The following is a 14,264-nucleotide window of genomic DNA, read 5'->3' on the forward strand; positions in this document are numbered from 1 at the left end:
TATCTGGACACACAGATCCCACTTGAACACTTACCCAAATCAGATTTGTGAAACCAATCAAGATAATGATGATGAATGACTTTAGCAGCAAATCGGATTTGCCTGTAGTGTGAACATGGCCTAACGGTCTCTGCTTTTAGCCCCAATACACGTCACACTGTAAGAGCTGCCCAGACCGGAACCAGACCGAGCCCGACACAGTAATAGCCGAGCCCGGCCAGAGTTTAGCTAATTCTGTCCGAGCCCGAATGCAGAGCCAGATTTTGTTTCTCCCCCTCCTCATTTTACTGGAGCGGAGCAGACATTCAGTCACAGTGATTAGATTTGGCACCAATAAGGCTTTAGAAAATGAATTGGATAGTTACACTAAATGAGGGAGTTCCATTGGCACCGCTGACCATAAATGTTATTTCCTCTTTTCAAGAGAGGGTGCATTTACAAATAACATACATAACAGAGAGCTTTGGCTAAAAATAAGTTTCCCTCTTTCTTCCTTTTTTAACTCCCTTTTATGCCTCCCACACACTAGAGGATAAAAGGCCCGATTTAATGCCCGATTCCCCTCGGGGGGGCGTGGCCCGATTCGAGGCCAGTCTCAACCGATTTTTTGTCAAAATAATTGTCAAGTGTCTGGTGTCAATAAATTATTGATTGAATCGGAAGCCGGCCCGATCTCGAATCGGGCATATCAAACATGTTTGATATTTACGATGGCTGTCTCCCGACGGAACCCGCAATAGACCAAATCACCGTGACGTCACCATGTAAACAAATTTACTTCCGGGTACCACTTGGGGAAGGCGGCAGGTTTAAATGTGCGTGTTGTCAAATAAATGCTGTCAAACCCTCTCGTTGTTTTCGGCCGACTACTTTCAATTTAAATGGTTAAACGGTTGGTAAACATGCTTGTCCGACGTATCTAGCCTTTCTTCTGTGTTTGTTTTATGTAGTGTTAGCTAGCTAATAACGTTTGTTTGACTGTCAAACTCGCTGTTTTTTTACGTTACAGACAGAGTAACCTCGCGTCACCAGGCTCTTCTCGGCGAGAAAGAGCCTGGTACAGACAGAGCTACTGACGCCACGTCAATTTAATTTAGCTTCAAGTCTACTCTAGTCTGGTCCAACAGGTAAATTAGCTAGTCTGGTCTCCACTAACGTTAGTGAAAGTGTTGTTATGAATGATATTAAACAACAACACAACACGGACGAACCATGTTTGTCTTCTTTGTCTGTTTTTGTCTTCAACACGTCAGTTTGTGCCGTCCACCGCCATTATAATGTGTGGACCTCAGGGGTACCCGGAAGTAAATGTAAACATCCCGCTGATTTGGTCTATAGCCAATGAGAGCGAGCAGACCGGGACGCGTCGACGGTCATACCCGGATGTTAATGCAGCGCTACGAGTTGTGGCAACAGCAGTGCCATGTAGCTCCTCTCTCCCCAGCATCCTCACAGCTTAAAACAGGGTGGACAGCGGCGGATGGCTCTCCAAACATGTGCCGAGCGGAGCGGTTTGTTTGCTTCAAGGGAGCGGATATGCTGTAATATGAGCTCTCAGACAGGACGTTGTTTTATCTCATTTTGCGAGGGTGTCCGCGCTGCTTGTAGTGGACCCGCCGCTCGGTGCATGTTTGGAGAGCCATCTGCTGTTGTCTGTGTGAAAAAATTGCGGTTTTGTGGGATATAAACAGCCTAACAGTCTAGTTGCTGGAATCGCTGTGAGTCGGTACTTCAAACGGCTGGTGTGTGGTCTCGCAGTCTGGCCGAATCGTCTAGTGTGTACGTTCGGCCGATTTTAATGTTAAAATCTGATGAAATTGTCCTTATGTCTGTGGTCTCTCATGTTTTTAAAATCGGTTAAGATTTGAAAATCCTCTAGTGTGTAGGCAGCTTACACACATTTTAACAATTGAACATTTCACCCTCACTCCCCACTTTCTCTTGTTCAGTGAGAGAAGTGAGCTCTAGTCACTATCTATCCTTATCATTGACAGTTAATGATCGTTAATGAATGTGTGCCCTGTGTGTTCGGATTTGAGTGTGTGTGTGTGTGTGTGTGTGTGTGTGTGTGTGTGTGTGTGTGTGTGTGTGTGTGTGTGTGTGTGCACGTGCGTGTGTGTTTGTGTCATGGACTGTAAGGTTTGTGTACGCGCTTCGTCTCAGATTGGCGCTTCAAATTCGCATCACGCTTAACAATGAGACAGACTGGTTCTGAACTGCACGCGGGGAAACCGCCTCAGACTATTTAGAAATACTGGAGCGGGGGAGGGGGTGCCTATCTAAAATACCTTAAATGTCAATGACAACTTTGACCATTTCATTTGTTTAATTGGCTCTCTTGCCTTATTTAGACATGATGCTGCTGCCTGCTCAGCCTCTCACTCACTGTAGAAGCCAGGGCAGAGAGCAACTCTCTGCATGGTTTGGGGGCGGACTTGAGGCAGGACTGACCCATTTTATGAAAATCGAAGGGGGAGGGGGGTGGATGACTTTTTTTGGCTAAAGAAAATACAAAAAAAAAAAAAAAAAAAAACATTAATTGTATTAGTACATTGTGAATAAAATATTATATTAATGATGATAGGTTAATAATTTAATACTGCAAAAAAATCCTGAGCCTTAAAAAAAAATTAGGGCCCCTGTCAGTCAAGGGCCCTTGGCATCATCCACCTCCCCCCCCTTAAAGTGCCCCTGCTGCCCTCCGTGGGAAGAATCAACATGTAAGAGTCTGTCCAGTCTTGATTAAAAGCTGTGTTTTGGCTGTCTGCTGTGCTGTCCACTTTTTAGACCACGCCATGTGAAATCTCTCCCCCTGTGTGTCACTCACAGTGCAGACAGGCAGCCCCCAGTCGCACATTTGATTGGCTGAGTAGAATCACGTGATGATTTACAGTGCATGCATTGGTCAGCGAGTTTCCTGTGCTGATAAACAAGTACCATAATGGCTATAAAGCAGTGCCATTTAAAATAGAAACGCTCTTTAATTTAATATAATTCATAATATAATAATATAATAATAATATAATATATTATATACTATTATATATATATAATATATATAATTTAATAATTCTCAATGATTTCTAGGTTCTATGCTGGGTCTGGATAGGATGACGTTTGGGTCCAGATCGGAGTCCGCAGTTTGAGGATCGCCAGGTTAGCTTATGATTAGGCATAGCAGCGCCTGGTGGAGATCTGCACTCTTTCATGTCTTTTTCCTATGTATTCTTTTTGATATGAGCTCATTAAGCCATGATAAGTCCTCTTTTTGTCATCTTTTCCTGATATTATAATGAATTTAAAAATCTAATGTCAAATGTATTTTTCTTGTCACCATTTCTAGTTCTTATGGTGCTGCATACCTGGAAGAAAAATCTAATATTTTCATCAATGTTAAATACGGTATTTGTTTTGTCGTTAAAGGAGAATTCAATTTTTTTACACCCCAGACCTTATTTCCAGCTTAAAATATGATGTTTTACTCACCCAAATAACTTTGGTTTCATTCGGATGCCCACAGAAGATATTTAGCTCAGAGTAGGGTCCTCAAACAGGCTATAACAGCTTAAAATATAAGCACCAGACACAACGCCGTGTTTTTTCCACAAAGTCTGGTGCATGGCCATCATTACCCAGAGGCACATAACAGAATAGAGACATGCAGCTATCCACACACTGATGCACCACATTTGTGACACACTCACACAAAGCATGATGGGAAATGACCATGGTAAATGGCTTTCAATTAATCATTTACAAAGCATGATTCATACATTACTAAGGATTAGTGAGTAATTAATAAACACATTTATAAAGGTTTTATTCCTGGTTAATAAGCTAATTTATAATGTATTTAACAATTGTATTTAATCTCATTTATAAATGCTTTGTAAGGCATAGATAGTCCTCACTTGAATGTGTTAAGTCGCTCATCCCGTTCGCGACTCTTCTCGTCCCTGGCACCTCAATGGTGGAACGAGCTTCCACCTTCAGTCAGGACGGCTGAATCACTGCCGATCTTTCGGCAAAGACTAAAAACACACCTTTTCAGGCTCCATCTGGGCCCTTCTTGAACTAACATCTCTCTCTCTCTCTCTCTCTCTCTCTCTCTCTGTCTCTCTGTCTCTCTCTCTCTCTCTCTCTCAAAAAAAAACCTGCACCACTATTCCTTCAAAAGGTGTAGCTATCATAGACTGTGCTGCATAGTTGATTTCTCTATTGCTGACAAAAATGTGTTATTGTAAGTCGCTTTGGATAAAAGCGTCTGCCAAATGATGTAATGTAATGTAATGTTACTTTGTTTTCATGAATCAAACTAAATACATACTTACATTTCCTCAGACCTGGTTTCAACCTCTGCACTCCACCATGGTCCACACTGGAGGAAGAAACAAAGTCAGATGAGCAGATTCGCTTTGATGATGGAAACATGAAAGAGGAAATTAAACATTTGATCATGTGACTACTTCATTTGCATTTGACCTTAGAGAAGACAGGACAATGCGCTGCGTTGGGGGGGGGGGGCAAGATGGCGGAGTGAGGAGTACTACTTATAGGCTCTGATCAAAAATAATGTGTACGTCCTAGATCTGTTACTCTCGACCAAGAATCATACTGAATGTGTGGGAAATCACACTGAAAGTTCTAGCTTTGTCGAGTTCCATCTTGAATTTGGGCTTCACTCTCCAAAACATGGCTGATAATTATCCAGCGCCCGAATGTCCGCCTTAGTCAAGCTGCGCAAAACACCATTTGCGACTCCCCGGGTCGTCATCTGATATTTTCCACCCCTCTCACCTATCAATTTGGGGCTGCACAGCCATTCCGCAAGATATCAATTAGGTTTGCACTCCAGACGGCACTCATGGTGCAGTTTTGGGTGTGGCCAGCTACAATCTGGTGTGCCATCTTAAATCCTGGCTTTATGCTATAATCTGCGGGAGCGTAAACAATTGTGCTTAGACGATCTAAAACCACTTCTTGCGAGATACATCGAACTGCAGAGCCGGAGAGCCCAGCTCATGTGAGCTGGATGTGACCCACGATGTACAATTCTCAGACTGCCAGATGTACATTCTCAGACCGGATACATTTCTACACCTACTCCTTCAAAAATAAAAGCCATTAGTCCGACCGAGGCAGGCGGGCAGCGTACACTGATGTTAGCTATAGCTAGATAGCAAAGTCCGCATTAGCAAGCAACCAAGCTAACCTTTGATACGTTTATAATTCCCGGGATCCCTGGCGACGGCTGGCTATTGTACCCTGAGAGCAGTGCTTAAGTGTGGGCCAACAAGATCCAGCCAGTGGGTAACGTAGGTCCCTGGAGGATGGTAGTAGTACCAGGACCACAACGTTTAGATTGGAATACCAGGGGCACAAGGTCCTGGTGGGGCCGGGGTCTGTGTGTAGCCTGGGGAGGGGTGCTTAATAGTGGGTATGCAGTTGGGCAGATTCATGAAAGGTGGGTGGTCTTCCCTGGAGAAGGGGCCTCTAATGGCTCATTTCCACCACATATAACATCACAGTACAGCTCTACTTGACCTGGTCTTACTCGTCTCTACTTGATATAGACTCTGTTTCCATAGCAAGTTTACTCGCCTCCGCCCACACCTGGTCGTCATGGCGACCGCATATCTGTCCTCCGCCCATAGCTGAAGTAGGCTATAACGTATAACGTTACAATTAAATCCATACACGGAACTTTTAAACTGGTTATGAAATACTGGTGCCTGTAAATGACCTACAGTGTACATGGGCAAATGTGAGAATCGGCTAGGAGAATGGATATCACTTTGTTGTTACTCAAACTCACATACATGCGCTGCGTGGGGGACGGGAGTTGCGCTACGGGCAGAAGGGAAGCCTCTACCCCGGCGGCAACTCACCAGGCAAGACCGCGGCTTTGCTAAACCCCCGCCTCCGGCCTAGCGGAGCCGACGTTACACACAACTCAAAGGGAGACAGAGGAGGAGACTTTTTCTCAAAACAATTGAAAACCACCGTCATGTTAAAGCTGAGCAAGGAGATCGATTTTATTTCACCAGAGCCGAAGGCAGCAACACAAAAGACTGATGGAAATAACAGAAGAGAGGGTAAGGTAAGGCCTTGGCCACACTGATCCGTCAGAAAATGGACAGAATTATTGAAGGACAGATGTCTGTCCGATGAGAACTGAGTCTACGTCAAACCCCTCGCCGAAAGCGCCGGGGCTGCTCCGCGGCCGGCGAGCCTGCCTGCACAGCCTGCGTGCAGCTCTTTGGAAATGTGACTCGATGCAAATGACATGAACAGCGCGAGTATAATATAATGTAGATCATGTGCAGATAACTGGAGAGAAGTATATGCACTACATTCTCCCCTTGGCCTAACTTCTAGTCACTGAAATCCTAGTGAAATCACACAATTTTACTCATTTTGCTGGGGAATCCCTTATAGCCTCGTTCACCGCCTCAGCCATCTTCTTTGAAAAGTTGAAACAAATCTCGGAACGCCTCCTCTCGAGACCTCGACTCTGATTGGCTAAACGGACAGTGACTATCCGACCATCCGATACGTCCGTCCAGAAAAAGTTCATCCCTCTTCAACTTTCTGTCCATCAAAATGTATGCAAATTTTCTGGATACGTACGCTTCTGAGTGCTCCACGGACAGTCGGACAGTTGTCATTGAAAATGAATGGAAGTGAACAGAGAAATGAACGCACACGGACAGACACCACGGATCAGTGTGGCCAAGGCCTAAGCCCCACTGAACTGGTATCCAGCATTGACAGTAGACAGTAAACACGATTCTGCCTGACCAATCAGTCATCTGCAGTGTGTTCACGTCACCGTATGGTACCGGGTCCACAGCGCTGGAACCTCAACAAAGCAGGGACCAAAACTAGCACGACTCAACCCCGACTCAACCCGGGCTGTCCACGTTTTTGATCGGTGGAATGAGACAAAAAAGCGAGACGAGCTGGGCGGGGCCGCGCTGATACCAGCGGTGGAAATGGGCCATAAGTTGGGGTAGAAGCGGGCTGGAGGGTGGCTGTGGGTGAGGGGGCTGTCCTGGGTCTCTGAGGCCAACCATGGAGCTCATAGCGTGGGTAGGGACAGGCTGGAGAGTGAGGGTCTGTCCTGGGTCTCTGAGGCCAATCATGGAGCTCATAGCGCGGGTAGGGACAGGCTGGAGGGTGAGGGTCTGTCCTGGGTCTCTGAGGCCAACCATGAAGCTCACAGCCGCCCTGTGATGGTAGAGCAGTGGCGGCTGGTGAGCTTGAAAGCAAGGGAGGAAACTTTGGGCGTTTCTTTTTCCCTTTTGCAGTTTGAAGACAGATTTAGAGGAATATCTCATTTTAATTTAGCATTAGGATTAGACTCTTAGATTCAGTTTAACCACCAATAATTGTTCCTTTTCTCATCATTTCATTTCTCAGAATAAATCCTGTATATTTATTTCGAGATTTTTGTCAATTATTTGTGCTGTTATGGTTATTATTAGCCTAGTTACTCACTTCTAGACTCTCTTAGATTGTGTTACTTATGGATGGCATGGGATTATAGTGAAAATAGATTATCCCCCCTTTTTGCTGGGGACCCCACTTTGAATTGAAAACCACTGGCTTAGGCTACAACTACAACTGTTGCGAGAAGGTTTCACGATTTATCTCTATGCATTAGGCTGTGATTACTATTGATATAAATCTATTTATTCACATAGATTCATGATATATTATGGTATACAGCCTACCTGTGACATCAATGTTTTTATTAATCTGTCTAAACGTAGCCTACTGCATGACTGATCCTATGATGTCATTGTAATCACACTCAGGTGTGCTTTCACAGGACAGGCGTTGTCCATTCAATCAGCCCACCTGTCTTTATAATGGCTGTCTTGCAATGTGTTTGTATGAGACTTGACAAAGGCTACAGCCGAAACTGTTGTCAAATAGCGTTAAATTACACTTTCTTGCATCTGGAATAACTGGCCCGGATAACTTGAAATTAATTGACTTCCTTGCACATCCATGCCGTCTGTAGTGTAACCGCATGCAGCCGAGACGTTGCAAATATCCCAGTTTTCTCGGTCTCCACTCCGTACCGCGGCCCGCCCGCTCTAAACTGGCTCGTTGGCTTGTAATCCAATGCAACGACTGTCTGTCTGTCGACCCGTGTCCCGTCTTTGTCCTCGGCCCGCAGGCTAGCTCCGCTGGGCTGTGGCACAGCCTCCATGGCTACAGCGGCAATGTCAACCCGCTCAATCTTCACCCTCACCGGCCCCGGTTCCTCCGCTCCTTCTCCCGCCTCGCTAGCTTGCCTGCTAGCTCCCTTGAGCCGCGGGATAGCTTCCGTGGCTACGGTGATAGCGCTGTCTAGTTCGGATTTTATCCTCACCAACCCCAGGCTTTCTGCTGCTTTCCCCGCTTGGCTCTCTGTGGTAGCGGCTGCGTCTACCCAGGCATCTTCCTCCTCGGACGCCTGGTAGTCTGCCCCGGCTCTTGCCTTTCCCGCCTCTCGTTCGAGTCTTTTGCGCTCTTTCTTCAGGAACTTGTTAACCATCTCGCCGAATCTGGAGGCAATATTCACCGTTTAAACTTCTGACGACAGTGTAACGTTCCTGGTAACTCATGAGGCAGAGGCTTCTTGTTGGTACAAGGTTCTTTATTCTCCGTTAGTTATATTACAACTCTCAGCGGTTGTCACGCTCATAGCTAGCAGCATTCCCTCTAGGCAGTGTCTGGAGACTGACCGCGCAAGCTCAGTCTCCCCCGGAAGTATCCCCACAGCATAGTGTTCCCCAATACAACACTCCCACACATCAGTTCCTATCTGTAGTTGAGACACTACCAATGCTCACCACTGTATGTGTAATGCTGATTCGCTACAATACATTAGGGATGTCGACGGTTAACCGTTATCCGTTTAACCGGCGAGAACATCTGATCGGTTAAGCATGTCGGTCAAACGGTTAATTTGCATATTACATTTGCATACGTGTTGCCAATGTGACTTTTTTCCTCCATCGTGGGAAGCAATGTTAACGTAAGTAGTTAAAACATGGCACAAGGGTTGCTACTGTAGCATTATACAGTAGGAATTAGAAGCTCCTGGCAGTAACAACATTCATTTAGAGAAAGGCGGCTTGTCTTTTCTTTTCTTCCTGAGAGCAGCACATTGGAATCCTGTCTCACTTCTGTCTGAGTCTCTGTCTCACTGACTACGTTTACATGCACACAATATTCCGGTTTTTGTCCATATTCGGAAAATGACAATATTCCGACTAAATTAATAATCCACTAATATTCCTGTTTACATGCAGCCGTAGCTCACCCCCCCCCCCCCCCCCCCCCCCCCCCGACACGTGAGGAAGGGGGGGGGGGGGGGGGGGGGGGGGGGGGGAGAGATGCAGGTAGGCAGAGTTTTTCTGTTGAGAATAAGAGGGTCATTTGGTCTGGAAAGTTTGGCGTTGCGATATTTGCACATCTTTCATAAAATGTAGGCTAGTAGCCTACATTATTACCTCGCAGGCTCGCAAGCACTTTGGACTTCCGTGGGCACCAATCGATGTTTCTCATCTCCTGCCGATCAGAAATGTGGGCTTTTCTTTTCGCATGCCAGAGATGATGGATTATATGATTATATCGCCTCTTCTAGCGCTTTCTAGCACACATCAGCTGACCACAAACAGGCTACATGCGTCGCAAACTGCAGTAAAAACCCTGATTGAGACGCATATTCCGAATGCGCTGTATACATGATCAAATAATCCTCCTAAAACCCGAATAATACTGGAATAACCCAGATGTCTTAATCGGAAAATGCTAAATTTGGAAAATGCAACTGGAATATGCTGTTTACATGACCCTTATCAAATTCTGAATATTGTCAATTTCCGAATAATAGTGGAAAATTGTGTGCATGTAAACGTAGTCACTGTCCGCCCCCTCCCCCCGCTCGCACCTTGAGTTGATGTGTTCTGTGATACAGTTTTTTCTCTTCTCCCTCTCTCTCACTTCTCTCTCTCTCTCTCACTCTTTCTCTCTCTCTGTCTCCCTCTCTCCATCTCTGTCAATAGTCACTGCTGTATCTGTGAGTTCTTCACAATAAATACCGTCCGGGTGTTTTGCCAATGAAAGTTTGCCTTATATGAATCAGTAGTCATCAGGAAATGCTTCAACACGGCTCCAGACGACTGAAAGCGATCAGGATTAAACGCTAACCTAGCAGGAAAAAAAAGAGGGAAACTAAACTGAAGCAGCCTACAGCCTTTTACTAAAAATGTATTGTAAATGACTCAGACACTCACCACCTCCGACGTAGGCAGTGGAAAACTTTCTTCCCTTACGCCCCGTGCAGACTACAGCGACATACAGTATGCTTGGGATACCTGGCGAAGCGAACGCGATCCAATACAAATGAATGGGCAGCAGCGACAGCCAGCGACAAACGTTGCTGCCATCTGCAGGCAGGCAGTGAAAACTGGATTTCTCCGCCTTTCTCTTTCTCCCGGACCCGGTCTGTCATGGTCCATTACGTTCGCCCAGTGTTAGAGACAGATCGCTCCCCGTGTTTCAAGCAACAAGCATCTTCCACATGGATTGTGAAGAATATCCCTGCTTGTGTTTAACGTAAGTCCTCCCCCGACCCCCGCCATCTCTGTCCCTGTGTGTGTCTGTATCTGAGTGAGTGTGTGTCAGAGCGAGGTGCGCGGGGGAAGGGGGCTCGCCTCCCAGACTGCTGTGCTCTTCTCCACGGAAGAACAACACTAGACATATTCAATACAAATTCAAGTGGATTTGGTAGTGTTGAAGCCCTGCAGTACCAGATTCACACACTCTAAAATAATGGTCACATATATGCCGTCTGAAATCACTGTTTGAACCCTGAATGGAGCGCTGGAGTGAAGGCACGCCACTAATTAATATTTCACTTCTTTAAAAAAAAAATCGATTGTTGACCGATTAAGGCGGTCAGTTAGTTGAAAGTAAAATTAACCGAAAATCCACATCCCTAGTTCGCGCAAACAGATGCGGGATTACCGCAATCCCGCGCCCAATTTCAGGCACTGATTGTGCAGAAAAGGAGGGGGGGCCTGGGTGCCCGATTTTTTGTTTGTTTGTTTGTTTGTTTGTTTGTTTGTTGTTGTTGTTTTGTGAGGGACTACTGTGCCCTAGCAGGAAACTGTTTCACCTGTAGGGTGAGCCGGTCCTGTATCTAACTAACGTCAGCAGTGAGGACTGAGGAGTGAAACACACTTTCTAATGCAGGCACAGTGAAGTGAAGATGTTGGTGTATCCCTTTAATATTAGCCATGGCTTTTCAATCAGCAAGAATAAGAGAAAACAAACTTGGCAAGGATCATGGAATGGATTATGCATTACGTCACCGTCAGTGACGCGCATAATCGCGCATGTCTCAAAGACAGATACATTTAGGACGATAAACAGACAGTATAACAGACACAGAAGAGCTCTAGCAGCGGCGCCCTGCATCGGCGCCATCTTGCACCAAGGTAAGATAGATGCACAAAGCTTCATTTATACAAGTTGTAATGGCAATTAGCAAGCAACTTTGACGTCGGCACCGCTAGTCTCTGCCTCAGTATTTCTCGGCTCTGTACGGGTCCGGTATGCTCGGTTCTATACGGGTCCGGGTCCGAGATTTATCGGTTCTGTCCGGGTTTGAGTCTCAGGTTTCTAAAAATAGACAGCTCCAATCCGGGTCCGGGCACAAATTTCCCAGTTCCATTAGGGTCAGGGTCCGTCATTTGTCCTTCAGTTGTCGCCACTCCGTTTGTCGCTGTTTTGATCCATCAAAAAATTCTAAATCCTTAGTACCAACACTTGACTAGCCTGTATTCCACTACTGTACTATACTGTACTGTACTGTACCGCACTGCACTGTACTCACCGTGGGCAGGGGGAGTTTTGGACCTGTCCGCGGGTCTCACAGTTCGTTGTGCTTGTAATTTCGGAGTCTTTCTGTGTATTGAGCTAATTGTTAAACTGTTGTTGTGTTACTGACAGACTGTAACGATACAGCGACCTAAATACCCTGGCTGTGGAGACCACTCATAATAGTCCGCCCTCACCAATGCGTAAAAAGACGCACGGAGTGCGCCCAGAGACCTCAGACTTGCACGTACAGTAGGCTATATAGTGTGTGTGTGGGTGTGTGTGGGGGGGGGGGGGGGTTACCGCAGAGAAGGCCCGGTTCTGATAGGCACGGTTCGCCACTGCTGTACTCTACTATACTACACTGTACTGTACTGTACTGCACTGTACTGCACTGTACTGCACTGTACTGCACTGCACTGTACTGTACTATACTACACTGTACTGCACTGCACTGTACTGCACTGCACTGCACTGTACTATACTACACTGCACTGTACTGCACTGTACTATACTACACTGCACTGTACTGCACTGTACTGTACTATACTACACTGCACTGTACTGCACTGTACTGCACTGTACTGTACTATACTACACTGTACTGTACTGTACTGTACTGTACTGTACTGTACAGCCGCCCCTGTGACATCATGCGCTGACGCAAATAAAGATGGTGGGGCATAGGCTACAAATATAGCACAAAGGCATTTTCAAAAATGGTTACGTTTATAAAGTTATTTTTATTGTATACATCTTAGTAATACACAAAGCTCTGTGTAAGTGTCTGTTTTCATTGTTTCATGTCCTCTTTAATATTCCTCCTCTTCTCAGTGTGACAGAGAAAATGTGTGTGACTCTCAGCCTTCTAGCAGACGTTGCCTCTCCATACCTGAGTCTCCACTGTCCAGCAGAGAGCAGCTTCTCTCCTGAGGCTCCTGGATGATTGTAGCTCAGGTCCAGCTCTCTCAGATGGGAGGGGTTGGAGCTCAGAGCTGAGGCCAGAGAAGCACAGCCTTCCTCTGTCAGCAGACAGCCTGACAGCCTACACACACACACACACACACACACACACACACACACACACACACACACGTAAGTACATATATGATAATATGGTAATTGGATTACTAAATGTGACTTTGATTACATGAACCATATTGACTGAACCCTGTGACTATCGTGATATTGATTTCAACTCCCTGTTCTCGCAAGGGTTTTGTTTTATTTTTACCAAATTAATGGAGCCAAATTACTACTTGTTAATATCAGAGAGAGAGAGAGAGAGAGAGAGAGAGAAGAATATTCCAGGGACAAAACAATATTCCAGCGGTTAAATAAGGCTACTATAAACTGCTCAAATACAACGGATAATTTTTCCATCCATTTAGAAATTTGGAAAATAGTAATTATAGTAAATACTAATTATAATAGCATGTACAGTATAGTTCCCCTTCAGTCATCTGCTTTTGAGCAACTAATTCACCAATGTCATCTGTGCTGTAACCTGCCTGCCTGACGTGGTGATTGGCTGATGCTCGGCTGAGTGAATTTCTATTCCATTAGGATTTCTCTCATTCAGATGTCCCTAAACCAAAGATTGTTCTTGTTCATCCCTTCTGTCAATTATGATTTTTGTTTAATTATTTATTTGTTTATTTGTTTATTTGTTTGTGGGCGGCTGTGGCTCAGGAGGTAGAGCGTGTCGTCCACTAAACAGAAGCTCGGTGGTTCGATCCCCGGCTCCTCCAGTCTGCATGTCGAAGTGTCCTTGGGCAAGATACTGAACCCCAAATTGCTCCTGATGGCTGTGCCAGCACCCTGCGTGGCAGCTGGCTGCCTTCGGTGTGAATAAGTGAAGGCACATTGTAAAGCGCTTTGGATAAAAGCGCTATATAAATGCAGTCTATTTACCATTTTACCATTTACCATTTGTTTATTTTATCAGCAGTTAATTGAAGTTTAAATTTTGAAATCTGAGGTTCAGGTTTCTGTTCCTGCTGCACCCCCATGCCACAACGTGCCAGTTAATTGCAAATTGCTTGAAAATATATTTTGCATGTGATACAGTAACACCAACAAAAAGGATTGAACTCTGTAATACTTAAGAAATTTAAAGAAGATCATTTTCTTAATGAACTGGAAAACATTAATTGGGAAGAGGTTTGTAATGTTGAGGATGCGGAAATTGCTCTTAATATATTTATGGATTATTTTATGGGAATTGCTAACAATTATGCCCCTTTAAAGAAATTTACAGTCAAAGCCAAAAGTGCACCCTGGATTGATATCACTTTGAAAAGTCTGATGGCACAAAGGGACGAGGCCAGAAAGGTTGCGGTTCTTTCTGGTTCTCCTAATGACAGAAAAAACTACTGTGC

The 14,264-nt window shown here is 45.2% G+C and overlaps 1 protein-coding gene across 4 annotated transcripts in view; it reads right to left on the reverse strand.

Annotated features, from left to right (window-relative positions):
- LOC310795102 (NACHT, LRR and PYD domains-containing protein 3-like) overlaps positions 1–14,264 on the reverse strand; it is a 65,835-nt gene that overhangs the window by 3,956 nt on the left and 47,615 nt on the right. For all 4 annotated transcript variants that reach the window (XM_083657131.1, XM_083657130.1, XM_083657129.1 and 1 more), the window contains 2 exons: positions 12,776–12,928; positions 4,332–4,378 (listed from right to left, as the gene is read on the reverse strand). In XM_083657131.1, coding sequence (XP_083513257.1) covers positions 4,332–4,378; positions 12,776–12,928 — 200 coding nt within the window. The remainder of the gene's footprint in view (positions 1–4,331; positions 4,379–12,775; positions 12,929–14,264) is intronic.

This window comes from Poromitra crassiceps (assembly GCF_964638095.1).
Source record: "Poromitra crassiceps genome assembly, chromosome: 20".
NCBI lineage: Eukaryota > Metazoa > Chordata > Actinopteri > Beryciformes > Melamphaidae > Poromitra > Poromitra crassiceps.